The sequence below is a fragment of the Bubalus bubalis genome, chromosome 4, assembly GCF_019923935.1.
Source record: "Bubalus bubalis isolate 160015118507 breed Murrah chromosome 4, NDDB_SH_1, whole genome shotgun sequence".
In the NCBI taxonomy this organism is placed as follows: Eukaryota; Metazoa; Chordata; class Mammalia; order Artiodactyla; family Bovidae; genus Bubalus; species Bubalus bubalis.
The window spans coordinates 4,588,859-4,612,583 of record NC_059160.1 but is presented as its reverse complement, the minus strand read 5'-3'; the positions used below and the strand labels follow the sequence as shown (position 1 = coordinate 4,612,583).

The 23,725-nt window shown below is 54.1% G+C and overlaps 1 protein-coding gene and 1 long non-coding RNA gene across 8 annotated transcripts in view; both read left to right on the top strand.

The window, feature by feature from the left end:
- Positions 1-23,725, top strand: part of ARHGAP8 (Rho GTPase activating protein 8) — a 50,810-nt gene that overhangs the window by 4,820 nt on the left and 22,265 nt on the right. For 3 of the 7 annotated variants that reach the window (XM_044940778.2, XM_006063293.4, XM_044940780.2), the window contains exons 2-6: positions 8,337-8,443; positions 9,898-10,053; positions 14,103-14,190; positions 19,577-19,708; positions 23,483-23,569. In XM_044940778.2, the coding sequence (XP_044796713.2) occupies positions 8,337-8,443; positions 9,898-10,053; positions 14,103-14,190; positions 19,577-19,708; positions 23,483-23,569 (570 nt within the window). Of the gene's footprint in view, positions 1-1,966; positions 2,101-8,336; positions 8,444-9,897; positions 10,054-12,523; positions 13,525-14,102; positions 14,191-19,576; positions 19,709-23,482; positions 23,570-23,725 lie in introns of those variants that run through there. The other 4 variants (XM_044940779.2, XM_045165223.1, XM_025282704.3 and 1 more) reach the window with 3 other exon arrangements.
- On the top strand, positions 4,098-7,085 carry LOC123333146. The gene is made up of 2 exons (XR_006550302.2): positions 4,098-4,583; positions 6,159-7,085. It is a non-coding gene; the product is annotated as an uncharacterized LOC123333146 (long non-coding RNA).

Sequence of the window (23,725 nt, the reverse complement as noted above, 5' to 3'; positions counted from 1 at the left end):
CCCACCTGACCTGCCTCTTGAGAAATTTGTATGCAGGTCAAGAAGCAACAGTTAGAACCGGACTGGTTCCAAATTGGGAAAGGAGTACGTCAAGGCTGTATATTGTCCCCCTGCTTATTTAACTTATATGCAGAGTACATCATGTGAAATGCCGGGCTGGATGAAGCACAGACTAGAATCAAGATTGCTGGGAGAAATATCAATAACCTCAGATACGCAGATGACACCACCCTTATGTCAGAAAGCAAAGAGGAACTGAAGAGCCTTTTAATGAAAGTGAAAAGGAGAAGGAAAAAGATGGCTTAAAACTCAACATTCAGAAAACTAAGATCATTGCATCTGGTCCCATCACTTCATGGCAAATAAATAGGGAAACAATGGAAACAGTGAGAGACTTTATTTTGGGGGACTCCAAAATCACTGTAGATGGTGACTGCAGCCATGAAATTAAGACATTTGTTCCTTGGAAGAAAAGCTATGACCAACCTGCTATGCTAAGTCACTTCAGTCGTGTCCGACTCTGCGCGACCCCATAGATGGAAGCCCACTAGGCTCCCCCGTCCCTGGGATTCTCCAGGCAAGAACACTGGAGTGGGTTGCCATTTCCTTCTCCAATGACCAACCTAGACAGCATATTAAAAAGCAGAGACATTACTTTGCTGACAAAGGTCCATAGTCATGGACCATATTCATAGTCAAAGGTCCAGAGTCAAAGCTGTGGTTTTTCCAGCATGGATGTGAGAGTTGGGCCGTAAATAAGTTATTTTTTATCAGGATCTGAGTAAGATTAATCTTGTCTTCTGATCACCACCTGGCTTGCACAGCCCTGGTGACCGTTAGTGTTCACTGCCTCTGGAGTGCCCAGCCGTTCAGAATGATGGCTCATCTGGACTTTATTTGATCGTCACTGTGGCACTGGTGGAGGGCAGGGTTTGTGCCCATTTCACAGGTAGGGAAGTAGGGTCTGAGGGGGCAGACTGGCCTCACTGAGGAGGCCCCCTGAGTAGGAGTGACCCGGACTGGAGCCCGTTCCCCTGACTCTTCCTCCGTTCTGCTTGCTCACAGTGCCGGCGCAGGGGCTGGGGTCAACACTTCAGGGTACAGAGGGGTCTCTGGACCGGACGCAGAGAGGGCAGAACCAGGTCCCTGGCTCTGGAAAGTACGGGTGGCCTGATCACCCCCCGGGACTTGGGGTGCTTTTCTCTCTGGCTGCATTATTGTCGTTCAGTTGCTCAATTGTGTCCAATTCTTTTCGACCCCTTGGACTGCAGCTCTCCAGGCTTCCCTGTAATTCACCGTCTCCCAGAGTTTGTTCAAACTCATGTCCATTGAGTCGGTGGTGCCATCCAACCGTCTTGTGCTCTGTCGTCCCCTTCTCCCGCCCTCAAACTTTCCCAGCATCAGGGTCTCTTCCAGTGAGTTGGCTCTTCGCATCAGGGGACCAAAGTATTGGAGCCTCAGCTTCAGCATCAGTCCTTCCAGTGAATATTCAGGGTTGATTTCCTTTAGTATTGACTGGTTTGATCTTGTTGTCCAAGGGGCTGTCAACAGTCTTCTCCAGCACCACAATTTGAAAGCATCAGTTCTTCGACACTCATCCTTCTTTTTGGTCCAACTCTCACATCTGTACATGACTACCGGAAAAACCATAGATTTGACTATATGGACCTTTGTCAGCAAAGTATTGTCTCTGCTTTTTAATATGCTGTCTACGTTTGTCATAGCTTCTCTTCCAAAGGGAAAGTCTTTATTTGACCTGGCTAAACTGTAACCAGATCTTCCTATACAGAAGGATCTGAAGGTGGAGGGGAGGTTTATCCCTGTGGATCCCACCTCCAAGGGGACCAGTGAGGAGGCAGATTTGAATTCAGCCTGAATTATTGACTTGGACTTGAGCCAATGGTCATAACAGGAACCATATGGATCGCTCACTCCCTGCGGTCGCGATGTGTTGCAGGGAGAGGGGACAGCAAGTGCAAAGGCCCTGACGCAAGAACAGCCCAGCCTGTTTGAGGCTCAAGCCTGAGGCCTGTGTGGCTGGAGCAGAGACAGCGGGGGTGGAGCGCAGAGGCATGAGATGCGCCCCTGAGGGCCGTGCAGGTGAGAGGCGCACGCCTGAGCGAGCACCTGGGTGCCAGGGCAGGGCCAGGGATGCTGGGGAGGGGAGCGGCCCCCAGGCTTGAGGCTGGTGTCTACGAGAACCACAGGAGGGGGTGGGCGGCCCCAGCAGCACTCGGCAGACCCCCACCCGACCCCACCTTGTCTCTTCAGCCCAGCGCCCCTGGCACTTGCGGGTAGGCCTCTGACAACGTCGTGCAGCAGGTCGCAGCTCATTGGGACCTTGCTGTCGCCACCTTTGGGTGTTTCCCCCAGCTGTCGTGCCGGGTTCCAGCGGCTTCGGGCCCCGCTACTTGTGAGAAGTCTACATCTGCCTTCTCGCCAGCGTCCGGGGTGGTGTTTGTAATGAAGAGTGGGTAGTGGGGATCTGTATCTGTAAATCTGTGACATCGCTGAGACAAAAGGGTGAAAATTGCTCTTGATGGGGTGTACCCCGAGACCCTGGGGTCCCAGCTTAGTGGTGGCCCCCCTCTCAGCCCCTCCCCTCACGCCTGGACTTGCACCCCTGCCCTGATGGGACCCTGCCAGCCCCTTTCTCCCTGGGTGCCCTCCCTGTCGATATGGGGTCCGCGCTGGATGGCCTCGAGCCCACCCTGCCCTCCGCACAGAGCCTCTCATCAGCGCCCCCGTCCTGAGCAGGGGGTGGGGCTGTGCAAATATGGGGGTAGGCTCTCACTCTGTGCGCCCCACACATCGCCTGCACCACTCAAATTAGGTCTGGTACTGGTTTGCCTGAGCTAAGTAGGTGATAATTTGTAACTACGGCATTAGGATAATTTCTGTGAGAGTCTATTTGTGTAATGTGCAAATATATTTTTATAGCAACAAACCATTTTGCTATGAATTATAATCAGAGCCGTCACGTGGTCAGAAGCCTCTTTTGTGTGCTGATGCCCCTGGTCTGCAGCTCCAGCTGGCATAGCCTCACGATGCTGGTGGCACCTTAGCGCCCATGTCCCCCAACCTGGGTTTGTGATTCCCGGCTCAGAGGGAAAGGGCTTGGCAGTGAGAGGCCCAGGGAGGAGAGGAGACATGTGTGGACCCAGGCGGAGGGTGAGGGAGGCCAGGGGTGATGGAGCTGGTGCTCTGACGCCTGCCACCGAGGAGAAACGGTCCATTTGTGAGGTTTGTTGTTCAGCCACCAAGTCATGTCCAATTCTTTGTGACCCTTTGAATTGCAGCATGCTAGGCTCCCCGTCCTTCAGTATCTCTCAGAGTTTGCTTAAACTCATGTCTGTTGAGTCAGTGATGCCATCCAGCCGTCTCGTCCTCTGTCGTCCCCTTCTCCTTCCTTCAGGCTTTCCCAGCATTAGGGGCTTTTCCAATGAGTCAGCTCTTTGTATCAGGTGGCCAAAGTATTGAAGCTTCAACTTCAGCATCAGTCCTTCCAATGAATATTCAGAACTGATTTCCTTTAGGATGGACTGGTTGGATCTCCTTGCAGTCCAAGGGACTCTCAAGAGTCTTCAACAGCGCATTGCAAAAGCATCAATTCTTCAGCCCTCAGCCTTCTTTATGGTCCAACTCTCACATCCGTACATGACTACTGGAAAAACTATTGCTCTGACTAGACGGACTTTTGTCAGCAAAGTGATGTCTCTGCTTTTCATTAAGCTGTCTAGGTTGGTCACAGCTTTTCTTCCAAGGAGCAAGCATCTTGTAATTTCGTGGCTGCAGTCACCATCCATAGTGATTTTGCAGCCCAAGAAAATAAAATCTATCACTGTTTCCACTTTTTCCCCATCTATTTGCCATGAAGTGATGGGGCTGGATGCTGTGATCCTAGTTTTTTGAGTGTTGCATTTTAAGCCAGCTTTTTCACTCTCCTCTTTCACTTCATCAGGAGGCTCTTCAGTTTCTCCTCACTTTCTCCCATTACTAGTTTCATCTGCACATCTGAGGTTGTCAGTATTTCTCCCGGCAATCTTGATTCCAGCTTGTGATTCACCGAGCCCGGCATTTCGCATGACATACTCTACATAGACGTTAAATAAGCAGGGTGATAGAAGTTAAATAAGCAGGGTGACAATATACAGGCTTGGCGTACTCCTTTTCTGATTCTGATTGTAAATGTTAATCATATCCACAAACACCTTCACAGCAACATCTAGGCTGGTGTTTGACCAAACAGCTGGGCACCGTAACCCAGCCAAGCTAACGTATAAAACCAACCATCACAAGGCTGGTGCAGAACCCACAGCTCCAAGGGCCTTCTCGACCCATCAGAGCCACGTGGGGCTCCTGGGCCTGGAGAGCAGCTGTGCGGGGCCTGATGGGAGCAGTACGCTGGCCTCCCTGAGGATCGCCTGGGCAGCATGGGGTGGGTTGGGGGAGGGTCTTCCTTCCCCTGCCCTGGCCGTGTGTCCGTCCCACATGGGGTGGGGTCCCCCTGAGCACATGCAGCAGGGGGCAAAGGTGGGCCCCCGGGCCCTGATCCACGCCCAGGGAGCAGCCCACGACGGCAGGTGAGCCTTCTATTTCCCTCAGCTATGGGCCTGCGGGGCCCGCTCAGCCCAACAGTTACCCTCCCCCCAGCCCTCCCTCACCACAACAAAGCGTGGATTACGTGTGACACGCTCAGGCCCCGGTGCCCAAACTTCAAAACGGATAACGCTGCCTGTGCTGTTTGAGATAGGCGGCCGGGTGAAGGTTTTGAGCTTGCAAAGGAAAAAGCAGGAGTGACAAGCACTTTGGGTTTTGCAGCAGAGTCTGGAGGGAAAACAAAGCCTTCCTGGCCCCGGAGGGTTGGGGTCCCGGGTTGACCAGAGCTCCCCCCACCCCACTACTCTGGCGGCCAAGGGGGAGGCCTGGGGCCCCGTGGTGGCTCAACCTGGTGTCAGTGCCTCCTGCGAGGCTTTGAAGCAAGAATGTTCTGGATCTTTCCTCCCCCGGTGGGCAGGCCCCCAGGAAGCAGCCCCTGGGTTTCCAATCAGGCACCCCTGTGCCCGGCTTCCCCCCAGTGCCCTCAGCTGGTTGCTCTCAAGCTGTTTGTAACAGGCTGGCCTGCCAAGGTGGACACGCAGGGCTGGGAGCTCGGGCGCTCAGGGTGGGCTGCCGACAGGGTGCCCCCCTCCCATCTTCAAACCTCGGGAGCCCCTCCCGCTTGTCATGAGCTGTTAGTGGAATGAGAGGGTGGCCCCGAGTCCCCCACAGGACGGGCTGCAGCCCCCCAGGTCCCTGTGCCAGGCAGCCGGGCTCTCTGGTGACCAGGTTCACCCTGCCAGGGCTCCTAGCAGACCAGCCGCCCGGGCGGGTCCAGAGCTGTGGGTGTAGACGATTGAGTTTCTTTTCCCACTTTCACTGCAGATGGCGGGGCGAGGGCCCCCTGCCCGGCCTGGGTACAGGGGCTCAGGCCTGGGCTCACCCCTGCTGCCCTCCCAGGCCCCCCCCAGCTTGGGGAAGGCAGGATTTGGAAGGCAGCCCTATGTTCCCGACATGGAGAAGATGGGCTTGTAGAAGGGTGTGCCAGGGACCCATGAGCCCTCACCCCCCTGTTCCTGGGATCTCTGCCCCTCTTTCCCACCCCTCCCCCTCTCACGGGCTCTCCCCCTGTGCCCTGCCCAGGGTCTTCCACCCACAGCCAGCTGGGCTCGGCCCAGAGAGGGCACAACCCTTGGCAAAGCCACCCAGCCATCTGGGACAGCAGAGTGCCCCCCCGGGGAGCAGCTGGCAGGGTTCACAGCGGCAGGGGGCCGGAGGGAGCCTGGTTGAAATGGCGCCAGGAAACCGGCCCTGGTGGCGTGGCCCCCAGATTGTGGAGAGCTCTCAGAGGGGAGACGCGGGAACCCCAGGCTCAGCTGCGTCAGGAGAGCGCGACTGAGACAGGAGTCCCGGGAGGTGCCCTGAGTGACTCGAGCCACTGCGCCTCACGGGCCTCAGCTTTGTTCTCTGACAAACGGGGTGATGGAGCCAGGCAAGGGCTTCTCCCACCTGCCCTCCTTCCGTCTCCAGCTGTTTTTAAGAAAACACATGCTTTTCCCCTTGATTTGGAAATTGGTGCCATCCGTTATGGGCTTTCTCTGTCTTTCTCTCTCTCTTAGCTGAACTCCTAGAAGGTGATACAGCCCTCCCGCCTCCCCTGCTGACTGTTCCAGCATCTGAGCGTAAAGACGTTCTCCAAATAACCCGACGCCATCCTCCGCCCTGAGACGCGCGTCCACACCGACAGCTGCCTTCAGCGTCTGTGGACTCGGGCCGTTCGCAGTTTGGGGCTGTTTCAGTGCTGCGGTCAGAATGCTCCAGCCCGCGCCCTTCTTCACACGGATGCACACACTCTGCTGCGTGTGTGCAACTGTGGGGTTTGGGGCATACAGATTTTTTTTTTTTCACTTTAGATTAGATTGCAGTGTTTGACCATCGGCAGCTGTCACAGACCAGCACGGACTCTGACTTCTCCCCCACAGTGGGCAGGTGCAGCCTCGCTGAGCTGGCTCTGAGGGGTCCCCCTGGACACGGGGCTGGCCTCTCCCTCCTTGCCCCCCACCCCGACCCTCTGCTCTTTGTATCTGTGGCCAGTGGCCTGGAGTTCCACAGCACTGCCCTTCAGGGGCTGGCTCCCGGATCTCTGCCTCAGTTCTCCCATCTGTAAAATAAGATGGAAAATGGCACTTAGCGACTAAGTGGGTTTTGTTTTTTTTTTTAAGACATCAAGGTTTAAAATGTTTTTGTATTCATAAAACCTTATTAATGTAGTTTATATGACTTAACCTTATATTAAGTGTAATACAGGCTTTTGCAAACATGAAAGAGGGACAAACGTGGAAAAATAAATGGATTTATAAATCCTAATTCTAGAACTCAGAGAAGCCAGCATTTTAAAAACAATGTTCTGAAGACTTCCCTGGCAGTCCAGCGATTAGGACTCACCAGTTTTCACTGCCGGGACCCGGGTTCAGTCCCTGGTCAGGGAACCTAAGATCCCACAAGCCGTGAGGCACGACAAAGTACAAATAAATAAATAAAAAAGCAATGTCCTGTTTCTTTTCACTACTCAAAAGTTAGACCAAACTGAATATGCCATTTTCACCTAGCACTGTTCAGTTTTAAAAACACCTTTACTAAGATATAATTCACAAAATATATAATTTACCAGTTTATAGTTCTGTGGTTTTTAGTGTAATTGCAGATATGGGCAGCCATCACCATAGTCAATTTTAGGACATTTTCTTCACCTCAAAAAGAGTCCATTCTGCTTGGCTGTCACCTCCCTAATCTCTGCCCACCCCCACCCCCACTTTCTAGTACCCAGTGGCCTACTCTCTGTCTCTGTGGGTCTGCCTGCTCTAGACTTTTCTAGAATGGACTCATTCTGTGGACTCATGCCATCTTTTGTGGTCTGGCTTCTGTCATGCGTGCTAAGTTGCTTCAGTCGTGGCCAACTCTATGTGAGCCTACGGACTACAGCTGGGCAGGCTCCTCTGTCCATGGGGATTCTCCAGGCAAGAATACTGGAGTGGGTTCCATGCCCTCCTTTCACTTAGGATAATATTTTCGAGGATCACCCATGTTGTACCAGGTGTCCGTACTTCATTCCTTTTTATGTACCATAATATTCCACCGTTCGGACAGTAACGTAAAGACTTGCACGGGTTTTGCATTAGCCTCCAGGGCACAGAATAACCAGGTGGCGAACTCTTAGCTGGTGGTGATTACCTGCTGTGCAGCCATGCGCTGCTCCAAGTGATCTTTGCCAGCCTCAGTAGCCCTCTCTGTAAAGCGGGTACAGGAGTGAGCGTGTGAATCTGTGAGGCGGTGGTGAAGAAGCAAAGATGCTGTCCTCGAAGTGTGTTGGCCCTGGAGGTGCTGTTCTCTCTCCACATCCCTTCTCCCCTCCACTGCCCTCTGTCCTGCTCTCCTGGGACAGGGGGCTGTTGGGCAGGGGGTGCCCTGTCCACGTGCACTCATCAGTGGGCAGGACCTGCAAAGGATGAGGTCAGATATAGGTGGATGCCACCGTCCAGGGGTCCAGCTCTCAGGACCTCACGTGGTTCGTCGAGGGGCAAGTTTCCCACGGGTCGGGGGTAAAGGGGGTGCGCTGGGCAGGTTGAAAGCCAAACACGAAAGTGACGTGAGGTCTAGGCGACTAGGAGGTGGCTGCTTTTTCTTTGTCAAAGAGGGAAATTGAAGAGCAAGCAGGCCATGTGAAAGGTGCTCCTTTATTCCTCACGCTTGGCAATCCTGCGTTAAACGTTCGCCGATTCAATGTGCTTCTCCCTCAGGGTATCGGAAGGATCCTCAGGAGGTGGCGTCCGGAAGGTGCCTCCGGGCTGCCCTACGCCCCAGCAGAGCATGTCTGGGCTGGACCTGGAGGAGCTGGCCGAAATAGGTACAGTATGCTCTCTTCCAGCCCCGTCCCAGGAGGAGATTGGCGGTTTTCTCTCTGGGGCTCTGTGTCCTTTCCTCTTCTGTTTTTTTTTTAAGATCTATTTATTTTGAGTTTTGGCTGTGCTGGGTCTTCACTGCTGCTCTTAGGCTTTCTCTACTTGCGGCAAGCAGGGGCCACTCCTTGTTAGGGTGTGTGGGCCGCTCGTTGGTGTGGCTGCTCGCGTGTGGAGCACAGGCTTAGGTGTGTGGGCCTCAGTAGTTGAGGTGCAGGGGCTCAGCAGCTGTGGGGCACGGGCTTAATTGCCTGGAGGCACGTGGGATCTTCCTGGAGCAGGGATCAAACCTGTGTCCTCTGCATTGGCAGGAGGATTCTTAACCACTGCACCACCAGGGGAGCCCTTTCCTCTTCTTGTAAGGACATGGCATTGGATTTAAGGTCCACCCTGATCCAATGTGACCTCACCTTAATTCATTTCGTCTCTAAAGACACTGTTTCCAAACGAGGTCCCATCGTGGGTTTCTGGGTAGAATGAAATTTCGTGGTCACACTATTCATCCAGTGTACCTGGAGACTGAAGTCTGCCCTCACCCGAAATGTGAAGTTCCTGCTCCTTTTCCAACTGAAAACATTTCTGAAGGAACCTGGATTTGTTTCATATGAAGGAACCTTCTGTACTAAAACTAAACTTCGGAAGGCAGCCCTTTCTTCCTGCCTCGTGGCACAGGGACCCCAGCTACTGCCCTTCACCCCAGCCACGGCCTCCTGCCGGCCACCGGTGTCAGCATCTCTCAGGAAGGGCCCAAGTCAGAATTCAGAGCTGGGAAATCAGGTTCAGGCCACACCCTGTGACCCCAGGGTCATTCTCTCCTCTGAGCCTCAGTTACCCCTGCTGTCAGTGCGGAGGACAGCAGCCAGCCCCCGGGTTCGTTTTACTCATTTTACTCTTTCCATGGGGTGTACACTGAGCAGGTGCATAGTGGGTGCACAGCAGAGATGGGCACATAGTGGGTGCACACTGAGTGGGCACATAGTGGGTGCACAGCAAGTGGGCATACAGCGGGTGGGCACATAGTGAGTACACACTACTGGGCATGTGGTGGGTACACAGCAGAGACAGGCACATAGTGGGTGCACAGCGAGTGGGCACGTAGTGGGTGTACAACAGAGATGGGCACATAGTGGGTGCACAGCAAGTGGGCAGGTAGCGGGTGTACAGCGGAGATGGGCGTGTAGTGGGTACACACTGAGTGGGTGCATAGTGGGTGTACAGCAGAGATGGGCACATAGTGGGTGCACAGCAGAGGTAGGCATGTAGTAGGTGCACAGGGTGGGCGCATAGTGGATGCACAGCAAGGCGAGGTGCGTGTCCTGTTAAAAGGCCTCAGACGGCTCCCTCGCTGTCCTCCTTCCTGAGGAATGCAGTGACCCTCCCCTAACCCTGCCGTCTGCTGCAGAGCTGCAGAGAGATGAGGAGGAAGCCGCTGCCCTGGGTGCCGCAAGAAGGCCCTCGGCGGCACCCTCCGTGGTGCCCCCGGCTGGCCCGGACCCCGAGCTGAGCACGAACCACCCCTTCTATGACGTGGCCCGACACGGCATCCTGCAGGTGGCAGGTGAGTCGCTGCGGGGTGGTTGGTCCCCGGGAGCGCTGCTGCGCCGGCCTTCCTGAGGGCCCGCGGTGTGTGGCGGGCTCGGCAGGGCTGTGCTCATAGCCTGAAAACTGCAGCAGAAAGGACCCACCAGTGCTTTGCCAATGCACATGGCACAGCCGTCTGAGCATCACCCGAGTGCTCTGAGTAGCCACCAGGCAGTGTCTATAAAGAGCATAGGCCGGAATTATACGGATTGCTTTACTAACCAATGACGCCGTTATGCTACTGCTCAGCAAAAGCAACAAACCTCTGCCAAACTCAGCAGCGAGTGGCCCCACGCCCAGCAGCTGGCCAGAGGGGAGTCTCTTGCATCACTTTTATGTTCCCTGAGAAATCCAGGCCACGCCGCTCACATGCACGTCTCACACAGGCAGCGTATTGGTCAGGGTCCCCAGAGACACAGCCGATAGGCTGTATGGAGATAGCATCCAAGGACATTTCTCGTAGGAACTGGCTCTCACGCAGTGAGGGATGCTGAGAAGTCCCATGACCTGCCCTCCACAAGCCGAGACCAGGCTGTACCTGCTGTTAAGTCCTGGTCCGAGTCTGGGTGAGCCCGTGTCTTTTCCAGTTGGGGCACCCAGGGAGAGCAGACCTTGGGGTTCCCTCCCTGAGGACCAGCCCTCCACCCCCTCCTCCCAGGCCTCACCTTGGCGTCCGCTGTGTCCCCTCACCCCTGTCTCAGGTCCACTCTCCTTTGTGGCCTGAGGACCCGGGAAACACAGCTCAGGACATGGACCCTTCTCCTGCTCCTCCAGCAGGTGGCATGTGACAGTTTAGGACTGCCACCCACCAAGGGGCCCACTTCAGGTATACCAGACGTCACCCCACCAAGCTGCCTCCTAATTCTGCTCCCAGGGACTGCCTCCCCGACCTGCTGAATGTCAGAACCATGGCCAGAACCAGAACATCTTGTCAAAAGTAATTGTTGAATGATCTCTCATTATTACTTAGAGAACTATGTATTTGGCCAAATGGGAGCTTTGAAGACTTCAAGTCTCAGGATAGCACTGATTTAAATATTTTAGGGAGGGACTTTCCTGGTGGTCCAGTGGGCAAAACTGCACTTCCAATGCAGGGCACAGGTTGTATCCCTGGTTGGGATCGTCCCATAAGATCGTATGTGCTGCACAGTGTGGCCAAGACTACATACATGCATACAGAAACATGTTAGGAAATTCCCTGGCAGTTCCGTGGCTAGGATTCCATGCTCTCACTGCCAAGGGCCCAGGTTCCATCCCTGGTCAGGGAACTGACAAATCCTGCAAGCCAAAAATTAGAAATAAAAAATGACTACTTTACGGAGTGGTCACTTTCTGAAACTGCAGTCTGGGTCTGGGGCTGTGAGCTCAGGGGTGGGCAGAGCGGAGATTCCACCCGAGGGTCAGAGGCGAGCTGCCGAGAAGAGATAGGAGAGGCAGACGCCAGACCTGGTCCTGCTGGCGTCCAGTCTGCATCCTCACGGCTGGGGCGCTCCTCACAACCCTTCAGACCCTGGCTGGGCTTTTCCTGCAGGACACAGACAAAGTGAGTCTGCGAATCCCCTTTCACTCCCGCATTAGCAACCTTAAAACCCAGACACGCTCCCTCGTTGGTCCCGGGGAGGTCGCTGTGCATTTTAACCGTCCTTCTCTCTCGGAGCTGGTGACGGATGGTGGCGGGTATGTCACGGGTCGCGGCACAGAACTCATTTCTTTCTGCAGAAACGGGGCTTCTCCGTCTTGGAGACCATGAGTGATGTTGTGTTGTGAACCAGCGAGGGGAGAAGATGGGGTTGTGAATTAAACCAGGGCCTTATAGAGTCTACATTTTATTGATAGTTTTCATTTCCTCCCATATGACAATTTCGAAGCCCGTTTTCCATACACCGGCCTGTGTTGCTGGAGAGCGGGAGGCCATTGACTCATCCTGAGGGGGGTGGTTAACACAAATGCCCCGTAACTGCTCAGTGGGCGGGAGCCTGGGGGTCCCGGGGGTTCCTCGGGGCTGTGGGGGCTTTGGGGCTGTGACGGCCTCCTTGCTTGGAACGTCGGGGGCAGAGGAGGCTGGCCTGGGGGCGCTGCCCCGGAAGCCAGCCAGCCGTGAGCAGGATCCCAGCTCTGACGCTCACCTGGCATCTCTGGACCTCGGTTTTCTCACCACCGATGGAACAGCACACGTGCACGCACCACCATCCTTCCGGGCGTGTGGTGACTAATGGGCCACCTTTATCGAGCGCCTGATATGTTCCAGCTCAGCAAGGCTTTATTCCAACTATGGGTGCAGGCCTTCCTGTTCCCCCAAAGTCAGGTCTCTTATCCCCACGTTGCAAAGAGGCTGGCCCAGGGCTGCCCGGCTCCCCGGTGCATCTCCCCTCTTGCCTGGTTCTGCCTTGTATCCTTTATAATAAAGGTGATTTTAAGTCTAGCGCTTTCCAGAGTTCTGTGAGCCAATGAGTAATCAGTTGTGAGGCGGGTAGTGGAAACCTGGGAATCTATAGGCAGCTGGACAAAAACAGGGAGGCCTGGGGATCCTTGACACATAGCTGGTGTCTGAAGTGAGGGCCAGCCTGTGGAGGATAGCACCCCCGATCTGGGAAGTCCCTGTGGAGGTGGACATGGCTGCCGGAGCCCTTGAAGGTTTTCAGAGAGGGGATTGCTGAGCCGAGCCAAGACCCCCAGCACCCCATCACTGTCCTTTCCCGTCGACCGTGGACCAGTGGGGACCATGTCTGGCCTTTTCTTTCCAGAGCTGGGCTCACGGTGAGCCCGCAATGAGTGTGTGTTGGCCTGGCCTTCCGTTGACCAATCACTCAGCACATCCCCAAGTCTCTCCACTTGGTCTGGTTCCTATGCTGACATCTCAGCGTGGAGGTCGACCTTCTCTTTCAGCGCCAGGGGCATTTAATTCCCTATTCCTCCAGTCACTGCATAAAACAGTTCACATCTTTAGAAGCAAAGTCGTCCCTCTCCTTCCCTCTTGCAGGCGAGCACAGGCTCAGGTGAGCCGTGGAGCCTGGCCGCCACGATGCTAGAAACATCGTTTGGAAAACACTTTGTACCTCCAGGCACAGCCATTGAAGGTTTTGTGCCCAGACGGAAATGCCCAGCTGGCAAGGGAAGCAGATAAACGCCTGGGCCCCTGGCAGTCCTTTCAACAAACGCCTTCTAAACAAACAGAAACCATGACCAGAATTCTCAAGGAACCTGTGAAAAGGCCACTGTCTTTGGAAACCAAAATGACTCTCGCATTCTGAAGGTCAGAGTGGCTCGCGGGCTCCCAGGAGAAACGGATGTGCCCTAAATAACAAACAGCCGTCCTGGCTGGGCGTGAGAGCTTGATGCATTGCCTGTCAGAGCTGGGGTAGGGTGGGTGGAGGAATGAAGATGCTCTGCTGCCATTTCTTCTTATTTTAAGTAAACATCTGACAACAGCTGTAAATACTTGTTTACAGTAAGTTACAGTGAGTTCAGAGTCACAGACACTTCTGGAAGGGCACCTTTCTGTTTTCTGATAATCTTCCTGTAGGGCTTCCCAGATGGCTCAGTGGTAAAGAATCCACCTGCCCGTGTAGGAGACGCGGGTTCGATCCCTGAGTTGGGAAGATCCCCTGGAGGAGGAAATGGCACCCCACCCCCCGTACTCTTGCCTGGAGGATCCCGTGGACAGAGGAGCCGGGCGGGCTACAGTCCATGGGGTCGTGAAGCGGTGGACATGGCTGAGCGCACACGCACGGCCTTCCTGTAACCAGCCAGGAAATGACTGTGGGACCTTGTGTGAGCCCCGGGCTCAGCAGGTGTGGGCTCTGGGGTACAAGGGGAGTTGATGGCGACCTTGGCCAAGGCACCCAGATCCTCAGGTAGCAACACCCATCTGGCAGGTGCTGCTGCCCCCTCACCCCGGCCGCCTGCGCCTCTTAGCTCGGGTGGGCTGCACGGAGGCCGTCTTTGGTGATAGCCAGAGGGCATGGGGGGAGACGGCCGCCTCTGGTGTCAGGCCGGGACCGGGGCTCACACCCATCTGCCCCGCAGGGGAGGACCGCTTCGGAAGACGAGTCATCACGTTCTGCTGCTGCCGGATGCCCCCCTCCCACGAGCTCAACCACAGGCGGCTGCTGGAGTAAGTCTGTCCTGTGCCCCCTCCATGCCCCCCCGCCCCACCGTCCCTCCTCCATAGGCGCCCCCCCACCTCTGTGTGTCCCTCTCCCTGGGCAGGTGCCTCTCCATCACTCTCAGCACAGAGAGGATGTTCGGGGTCAAAGGCTAACAGACAGCGGTGGACGCTCGGGTCCTGAGGGCTGTCATCAGTGCCAGGTGGCAGGCCCACCCGCAGGGCCGATGCCTGTGCCCCTCCAAGCCACGCAGGCCGCCCTCTGCGTCTGCTCGGGAGGCAGCCCTCCCCACTGCCCCTGACCCGCGGGGGCCTCGTCCTCTGCCCTGTCCCTGCGCTCTGTGAGGCCACGCTGGCCCCGGGGCCCCCTCCCCGGCCGGACCCCGAGAGCGTCGGGAGAGCTGGCGCAGCCCCCTTTGCAAAGCTCCCGCCCGGAGTTGCCCCAGAGAGCAAACGACCTCGGGTCTGGTGAGGGGCTCGGCCCGGGAAGGAGAAAGCTGTGTGCCGAGGCCACTGAGGCTGCTTGAAATCAAGTGAAGTGCCCTCCCGCCCAGCGGGTCCTGCTGGGGGCCGAGTCCCCGCCCAGGTTACCTGCCGGGCCCATGTGACTTACCTGGACACCATGTCCCAGGCATTTCCTGCTCAGCCGTCAGGTTCTGCTCTCCGACCACGTGCTGATGGCTCTTCATTCACTTGGTCAAGCCCCAGCCCGATGGTTGGGCATCCCTGGGAATGTCTGTGTCCCCTTGTGAGGGACAGAGGCGCGAAGTCTGGCCCAGAGCGGACTCGCCCGCTGCTGGGACGGCTCGGGGGCCTGAATCTGCTATCACTGCTTCTAGATCCACTTTTCTCTCAACTGCGAAAGCCCAGCCACAGCTCGATGCCACGACTGTGGCCTGGAGCCCCACACTCCCAAGTGAGCGAAGGCACAGTTGGATCATAGAAGCATCCAGAAGCCTTCGTGCTGCTTGTTTTGTGAGAATTCCCGGGACCCCAGGCATCTGACTCGTTTGCTGGATCCTCCACCAGCTGCTGAAGACAGAACGGCCCCTGGGCTCTGGCGGGCTGTGTTTGCCAGGCTCCCAGGGAAGGCGGCTGCGGTCCCACCACCGACTCAGAGAAGCCATGCCTGAATTCCTGGAATGCCGGGCCCACCACCGACTCAGGGAAGCCGTGCCTCAATTCCTGGAGCGCCAGGCTAGATTAATCACGGGCTGTGCTTCTAAATGATGAATGACTCAGACCACCTGAGGTGCAAGAACCTGGCCGAACCAGCTGTACATCGGGAGCCAGATTGCTGACAGGGTCAGGAGAGCTCCATCTGCAGCTCAAGTGCAGATGGCTGGACCAGGGCTTTTCAGGCAGGTCACATGCGCATGGCCAGGAAGGAGCATGCTCTGCAGCCCGGAGACTGACCGTGGGATTTGTAGAGTCTATCCCGAGGAGTGTGGTCGAATGACAGATGCGGGTCTACTTTCCAGTAAAAAGAAAACGTGCGTGTGCATGCTCAGTCGTGTCCAGCTCTCTTTGGCCCCAAGGACTGTAGCCTGCCAGGCTCCTCTGTCCATGGGATTCTCCAGGCAAGCATACTGGAGTGGGTGGCCACTTCCTCCTCCAAGGGATGTTCTCGACCCAGGGCATCGAACCCATGTCTCTTGCATTGGCAGGCAGATTCTTACCTCTAGCACCACCTGGGAAGCCCAAGAGAAAGCACGTTAGGAGCAGATCTGAAAAGGAGAAATCGCTTGCTTCTAGACAGACTGCCGGACAGCGAGGAGTCCGAAGTGGAGGGGCTGAGTTAGTCCCGGGTTTGAACCCCAGCCCATCCTGGGTGTCAGTTTCCTGTGGCCACTGCAACAAATCACCAAACTCTGAGTGGTGTAACGCAGCACATTGATTCTCCCCAGTTGCAGGGGCCGGGAGTCGTGTCTGTGGGGCCGCAGTCCCCCCAGAGGAGGCCTCGCCTCCAGCAGAGGAACATTTCTTGCCTCTTGCAGCTTCTGGCGGGGTGGCTGTCGGCGATTTCACACCCTCCTGGCCTGGTGGCCGCATTGCTGTCTGCTCTGCCTCTGTCTTCACGTGGCCGACTCCGCTCTATGACTTTCCTCTTTTAAGCCATCTTAACTAGGATATGAGAGCTTGCATTTAGTGCCCCCCCGCCCCAGGATATTCCACACAGTCAAAGGCTTTGGCATAGTCAATAAAGCAGAAATAGGTGTTTTCCTGGAACTCTCTTGCTTTTTCGATGATCCAGCAGATGTTGGCAATTTGATCTCTGGTTCCTCTGCCTTTTCTAAAACCAGCTTGAACATCAGGAAGTTCACGGTTCACGTATTGTTGAAGCCTGGCTTGGAGAATTTTGAGCATTACTTTGCAACCATGTGAGATGAGTGCAATTGTGCGGTAGTTTGAGCATTCTTTGGCATTCCTTTCTTTGGGATTGGAATGAAAACTGACCTTTTCCAGTCCTGTGGCCACTGCTGAGTTTTCCAAATTTGCTGGTATATTGAGTGCAGCACTTTCACAGCATCATCCTTTAGGATTTGAAATAGCTCAACTCTATCACCTCCACTAGCTTTGATTGTAATGATGCTTTCTAAGGCCCACCCGACTTCACATTCCAGGATGTCTGGCTCTAGGTCAGTGATCACACCAACGTGATTATCTGGGTCGTGAAGATCTTTTTTGTACAGTTCTTCTGTGTATTCTTGCCACCTCTTCTTAATATCGTCTGCTTCTGTTAGGTCCATACCATTTCTGTCCTTTATTGAGCCCATCTTTGCATGAAATGTTCCCTTGGTATCTCTAATAAGATTTCTTGAAGAGATCTCTAGTCTTTCCCATTCTATTGTTTTCCTCTATTTCTTTGCACTGATCACTGAGAAAGGCTTTCTTATCTCTCATTGCTATTCTTTGGAACTTTGCATTCAAATGGGTATATCTTTCCTTTTCTCCTTTGCTTTTCACTTCTCTTCTTTTCACAACTATTTGTACGGCCTCCTCAAAGAGCCATTTTGCTTTTTTGCATTTCTTTTTCTTGGGAATGGTCTTGCTCCCTGTCTCTTGTACAGTGTCAGGAACCTCTGTCCATAGTTCATCAGGCACTCTGTCTTTCAAATCTAGTCCCTTAAGTCTATTTCTCACTTCTAGGGATTTGATTTAGGTCATACCTGAATGGTCTAGGTATGGTCTTTCCTAGAAAATGGTCTTTCCCCACTTTCTTCAATTTAAGTCTGAATTTGGCAATAAGGAGTTCATGATCTGAGCCACAGTCAGCTTCCGGTCTTTTTTTTTGCTGACTGTATAGAGCTTCTTCATTTTGGCTGCAAAGAATATGATCAATCTGATTTCGGTGTTGACCATCTGGTGATGTCCACCTGTAGAGTCTTCTCTTGTGTTGTTGGAAGAGGGTGTTTGCTATGACCAATGCATTCTCTTGGCAGAACTCTATTAGCCTTTGCCCTGCTTCATTCCGTACTCCAAGGCCACATTTGCTGTTACTCCACGTGTTTCTTGACTTCCTACTTTTGCATTCCAGTCCCCTATAATGAAAAGGACATCTTTTCTGGGTGTTAATTCTAGAAGGTCTTGTAGGTCTTCATAGAACCATTCAACTTCAGCTTCTTCAGCATTACTGGTTGGGGCATAGACTTAGATTACCGTGATATTGAATGGTTTGCCTTGCAGACAAACAAATCATTCTGTCGTTTTTGAGACTGCATCCAAGTATTGCATTTCAGACTCTTTTGTTGACCATGATGGCCACTCCATTTCTTCTAAGGGATTCTTGCTTTGACTGTGTGGAACACAATAAACTGTGGAAAATTCTGAAAGAGATAGGAATACCAGACCACCTAACCTGCCTCTTGAGAAACCTGTATGCAGGTCAGGAAGCAACAGTTATAACTGGACATGGAACAACAGGCTGGTTCCAAATAGGAAAAGGAGTATGTCAAGGCTGTATATTGTCACCCTGTTTATTTAACTTATATGCAGAGTACATCATGAGAAACGCTGGGCTGGAGGAAGCACAAGCTGGAATCAAGATTGTTGGGAGAAATATCAATAACCCCAGATATGCAGATGACACCACCCTTATGGCAGAAAATGAAGAAGGACTAAAGAACCTCTTGATGAAAGAGGAGAGTGAAAAAGTTGACTTAAAGCTCAACATTCAGAAAACTAAGATCATGGCATCTGGTCCCATCACTTCATGGCAAATAGATGGAGAAACAGTGGAAGCAGTGGCTGACTTTATTTTGGGGGGGGGCTCCAAAATCAGTGCAGATGGTAACCGCAGCCATGAAATAAAAAGACGCTTACTCTTTGGAAGAAAAGTTATGACCAACCTAGACAACATATTAAAAAGCAGAGACATTGCTTTGCCAAAAAAGGCCTGTCTAGTCAAGGCTATGGTTTTTCCTGTGGTCATGTATGGATGTGAGAGTTGGACTGTGAAGAAAGCTGAGTGCCAAAAAATTGATGCTTTTTAACTGTGGTGTTGGAGAAGACTCTTGAGAGTCCCTTGGACTGCAAGGAGACCCAACCAGTCCATCCTAAAGGAAATCAGTCCTGAATGTACATTGGAAGGACTGCTGTTGAAGCTGAAACTCCAATACTTTGGCCACCTAATGTGAAGAGCTGCTCATTTGAAAAGACCCTGATGCTGTGAAAGATTGAGGGCAGGAGGAGAAGGGGATGACAGAGGATGAGATGGTTGGATGGCATCACCGACTCAATGGACGTGAGTTTGAGTAAACTCCGGGAGTTGGTGATGGACGGGGAGGCCTGGCATGCTGCAGTCCATGGGGTCGCAAAGAGTCGGACATGACTGAGCGACTGAACTGAAGTGACCTGAAGTGGATAATCCAGGACTAACTGCTCTGAGAAGCCTTTTCTTAATCACGTCTGCTAAGAGCCTTTTCCAAATATGACCACAATCGAGGGTTCTGGGGATTTGACACTGGAAGTCTTTTGGGGGCCACTTTCAAGGCATCACATCCACTCCCTGGCTGTGGAGGGAGGGAAAAGTCAGGTAAGTTACTTAACATCTCTGAGCCTCAGTTATCATCTGAGAAATGAGGACTAGGGACTTCCCAGGCAGTCCAGTGGTTAAAACTCCGTGCTCCCAATGCAGGGGGCTTGTTTTCGATCCCTGGTCAGGGAACTAAGCTCCCATGTGCCACACAAGAGCCCGCAAGCTGCACAGCACAGCTGAACAAGAAAGAGAGAGGAACGAGGATTAGGCCCCCTGCAGGTGGATTCTCAGCATTGACCTGGAAGCGTCCCCCATGGCCCGGTGTTGGCACCCGCTGGGTGACCACAGCTCCATTACGGGGAAGGCATTTTGATCAACGTGAGATGCTCATAACCGTGTCCCACGCTCTGTGCCCAGGTATTTGAAGTACACGCTGGACCAGTACGTGGAGAGCGATTACACCATCGTCTACTTCCACTACGGGCTGAACAGCCAGAACAAGCCGTCCCTACGCTGGCTGCAGAGCGCCTACAAGGAGTTTGACAGGAGGTGGGTGCCTTCCAGCCTTGGGTGGGGTGGAGGGGAACCTCAGGTTCCCGGCTGAGTGAGGGGGAGGCTCGGGTGACAGGAGGGGTCCTGGCTCTGCAGTAGGTGAGGGCGGGACCCTGAGGGCCAGGCGGAGCATTAGGGTGAGCACCCCTCAGGGCCAGGGGCCTCTGTCCAGCACTGTCGTTTAGGGCTGGGTGGGCAGCCACGCAAGGCTCTCGGCGCGTGCCTGCTTAGCCGTGTCCGACTCATTGTGACCCCATGGCCTGGAGCCCGCCAGACTCTTCAGTCCATGGAATTTCCCAGGCAGGAACACTGGAGCGGGTAGCCATTTTCCTTCTTCAGGGGCTCTTCCTGACCAAGGGGTCGAACCCGTGTCTCTTGCATCTCCTGCATTGGCAGGTAGGTTCTTTATGACTAGCGCCACCTGGGAAGCCCCATGGTTCTTGAAAAGAAGCAAATGACATGTTCAAAGCGATCTTTTCCAGAAGCTCAGGCTGACAGTGGGAGGATATGTGTGTATGCCTGTCTTGAGCTAAAACAGATGAATTTTCAAATGGAAGGTAGGGAACTTCTTTTGTTTCTCTCACTTCTCTCAAAGGTGGACTGGGGGCAGGAGTAAGATTATAGATCTTGGCTTGATGGAAGCCAAAGGAGGGGTGTCCTAGGCTTCAAAGCCACCCGGTCATGGAGCGCCTGCTGCAGATAGTGAGTTCCCTGTCTGTGGGGGTATGTAAGCAGAGCTCCAAATCGAATTGGATGCAATTTATACAGCAAAGATTTTCCATCCACCATTACAAACATCACTACAAGGATGCAGTGGGTTTCCTGCATCTTTTTCTATTCTCTCTGCTTTTGACTTCTCATCTTCCAAACTGTTCTGCCAGGTCTCTCCTTTAAGCAAGAACCATCCACCCAGGAATGTACCTGACCCCCTTCTAGGAGTGCCGGTGCTCCTGCCATGGGTGGCACCTGATGGAATCCACCTTCCTATAGGGATGGACTTTGTAACAGCTGTGCTCTGGGTCCTTGGACCACCTGAAAGTCACTGCAGCTTCCTCCTTCCGAATTGCAAGACTGTTTTTTTTTTTCTGGTAATTAATTAACATTCCTTCGGGAGATACTCTGAGCTTGTATAAATATCAGTTTCATGTGCTAGCTTTTGCCTCCCTGGCCATTTCTTGGCTTAATTATTATTAAGATGGGTGACAAATGGTGACTGCAGCTCTTAGTTGGCATTTCACTGTGCTGAAGAGCTTTCTCTTCCGGTTTATTTATATTTGTACAGACTTGGGATCTCCAATTTTATTCAATAGTTTATAATCCATGACTATATTTATCCTAATGCTCAAATTGTTTAAATTTGGCCAGGTGAGCTTCAGCCTGGCTCCTGTGTCCCACAGACACGTCCCTGTCCCTCCGAGTGCTTCCTTTACTTTCTAGGACAATGAGATGCTCCGGGCACATCCCAGGTGGCTTCCCAGGTGGCACTAGCGGTAAAGAACCCGCTTGCCTCTGCAGAGGATGTGAGAGACGCAAGTTTGATCTCTGGGTTGGGAAGATTTCCTGGAGGAGGGCATGGCAACCCACTCCAGTATTCTTGCCTGGAGAATCCCATGGACAGAGGAGCCTGGCAGGCTACAGTCCGTGGGGTCGCAAAGAGTCGGACACGACTGACAGCAACTTAGCACACACGCACGCACCCAGCGCAGGAATCTGCCGTTTCTCTGGTCCCTGATTCCTCTTAAGGGAGGACGCTCCTACAAACCCGGCCCTGGAAGCAGTGTGTTAGTTGCTGTGGGGCTGTTACGGCTCGCAGGCGAGTCAGTGGACAGTTGCGGTGTGTGTATGTGTACATATATGTAGACGTACGTACACACACACATCGACATGGGTCTTCATGTTTGCATTTGCCTGTTTCTCCTGGTACCTGTGTGTTCACACCGACATCTATACTAGTCCTTCCCCTCCAGGGCTCATTCTAGCCTTCTCCCTTTCTGCATTCGTAACATCTCTTCTCCAACAGTAAGAGCCTGGCTCCCACTGCCTTTGTGCGTGCTCAGGCGCTCAGTGGGGTCTGACTCTTTGTGACCCCACAGATTGTAGCCTGCCGGGCTCCTCTGTCCATGGGATTTCCCAGCAAGAATACTGGAGTGTGTTGCCATTTCCTCCTCCAGGGGATCTTCCCGACCGGGGGATCGAACCTACGTCTCTTGTGTCTTCTGTGTTGGCAGGAGGATTCTTTACCACTGAGCCACCTGGGAATCCACCGCTGTTAGTTGGCCTGCCTCTGGCTAATCGCGTGGCCACCTCTCACTCGCTGAGGCTCTGTTACCACTGGGGCTGCCCCGCCCCCACAGAGCTGCCGGTGTCCCCTGGGCTGATGCCCGCACCAGGCCGCCGTGGCTGCCCCTTTCTTGCTCCCACAGTTGGTTGCAAATGTTGGGTCCCTTCTCAGCCTCCACCGTCCTCTGCCTGCCTGGTCCCAGACACCTCGTGCTGGACTTCCTGTCCATCCCCCTCGCTCATGTCTGCCTTACTAATCAGCTCCCGGGGGCTTGGGGAGACTGATGGGTAGTGTTTGCAGATTCCCGTGGTTCGGTCCTGCAACTGTGACCATTTCCAAGTGGCCCACGTGGCCCCGCTGGGCACAGAACTGGGAGGAGGTGGGTGGCCATCCCTTCTTGTGGGTTCTCCCACCCCTGGGATGTAACAGGCGAAGGAGCCCAAGGGCACAGCAATAGTACATATCATGGAGTGATCAGGAATCAGTGAGGCTGGACCACTGACCTTTGTGTTTAAAATGATTTACTTCATTGTGAGTTGATACTGTTGAATAATGGCTGTTTTTCACAGCTGGCTCCCGAAATGGCTGAAATTCTGGCAATCAGCTCTTTGAAGGGCGAAGAGCCGGCTTGAGGGTGTCCCTGGCTGACCCGAGTGTGGACACCCTTCTCCCTCTGGGACACCCCCTTCCCACCAGGCTGCCAGCCCCTTGCTGGCGTCACAGACCCCAGCGGGCCCACCCACTCCCTCCGGCCCTGGGTGGACGCCAGCCTTCTTGGCTCGGCCTGATGGCTCTAGACTGAATTAATCACGAAAGAGGAAGGGAAGTCGGCTAAGAAGCATCTCGTTGAAGGGGGTGCCTAGGGCCGTCGCGTGGTGGGGGTGGGGGCCGCGGCTCTGCCCTCGCCCAGGCCAGTTCCCTGCAGAGCGGGGGTTGAAGGGGGTGCCTAGAGCCGCCGCGTGGTGCGGGTGGGGGCCACGGCTCCGCCCTCGCCCAGGCCAGTTCCCTGCAGAACGGGGCTTGCTGCCGAGTTGCCACTGTGTCCCCGCCCCCAGCCCCAGTGTGGCGCCTATAAGTGGGGGCTCTGATCTTGCAAACTGTAAAGTGCCATGTGCACACGGCCAGTGATGAGCGTGGGGGCCTCATTTTCTCCTTCTATGTCCTTAAATCGACTGTCCAGAAACGGAAGGTTGGGACTATCCTGATGGTCCAGGGTTTAAGAGTCCACCTTCCAAGCTGAAGGTCTCGGGTTTGATTCCTGTTCGGGGAACTAAGATCCCACATGCCGTGGAGCAACTAAGCCTGCACGCTGCCATGAAGACCCAAGGCAGCCGAATAAGCAGATAAATAAAACATAAAAAAGAAAAAAATAGGAACGGAGGGTTCTGAGACTTGCCGTTGAGGCCACCGCACTGCAGCTCTCTTTCCAGCCCAGGGTGTCTTTCCAGCCCATGTGCGTGCTCTGAGACCCCCTCCGTCTCCCTCCTCAGGTACAAGAAGAACCTGAAGGCCCTGTATGTCGTGCACCCCACCAACTTCATCAAAATCCTGTGGACCATCCTGAAGCCCCTCGTCAGGTACAAGCCGCTCTCCGCGAGGGTCTTGCTGGGGTCAGACAGCCGGACACCCGGGCAGTCCTGCTCTGGGGCGCCTGTGCGTCTGGGGTAGCCGCCTGCCCCCCGACTATGTCGGATCACAGGGCTGACGGTCATGAACAGGAACCTCGGCTCACA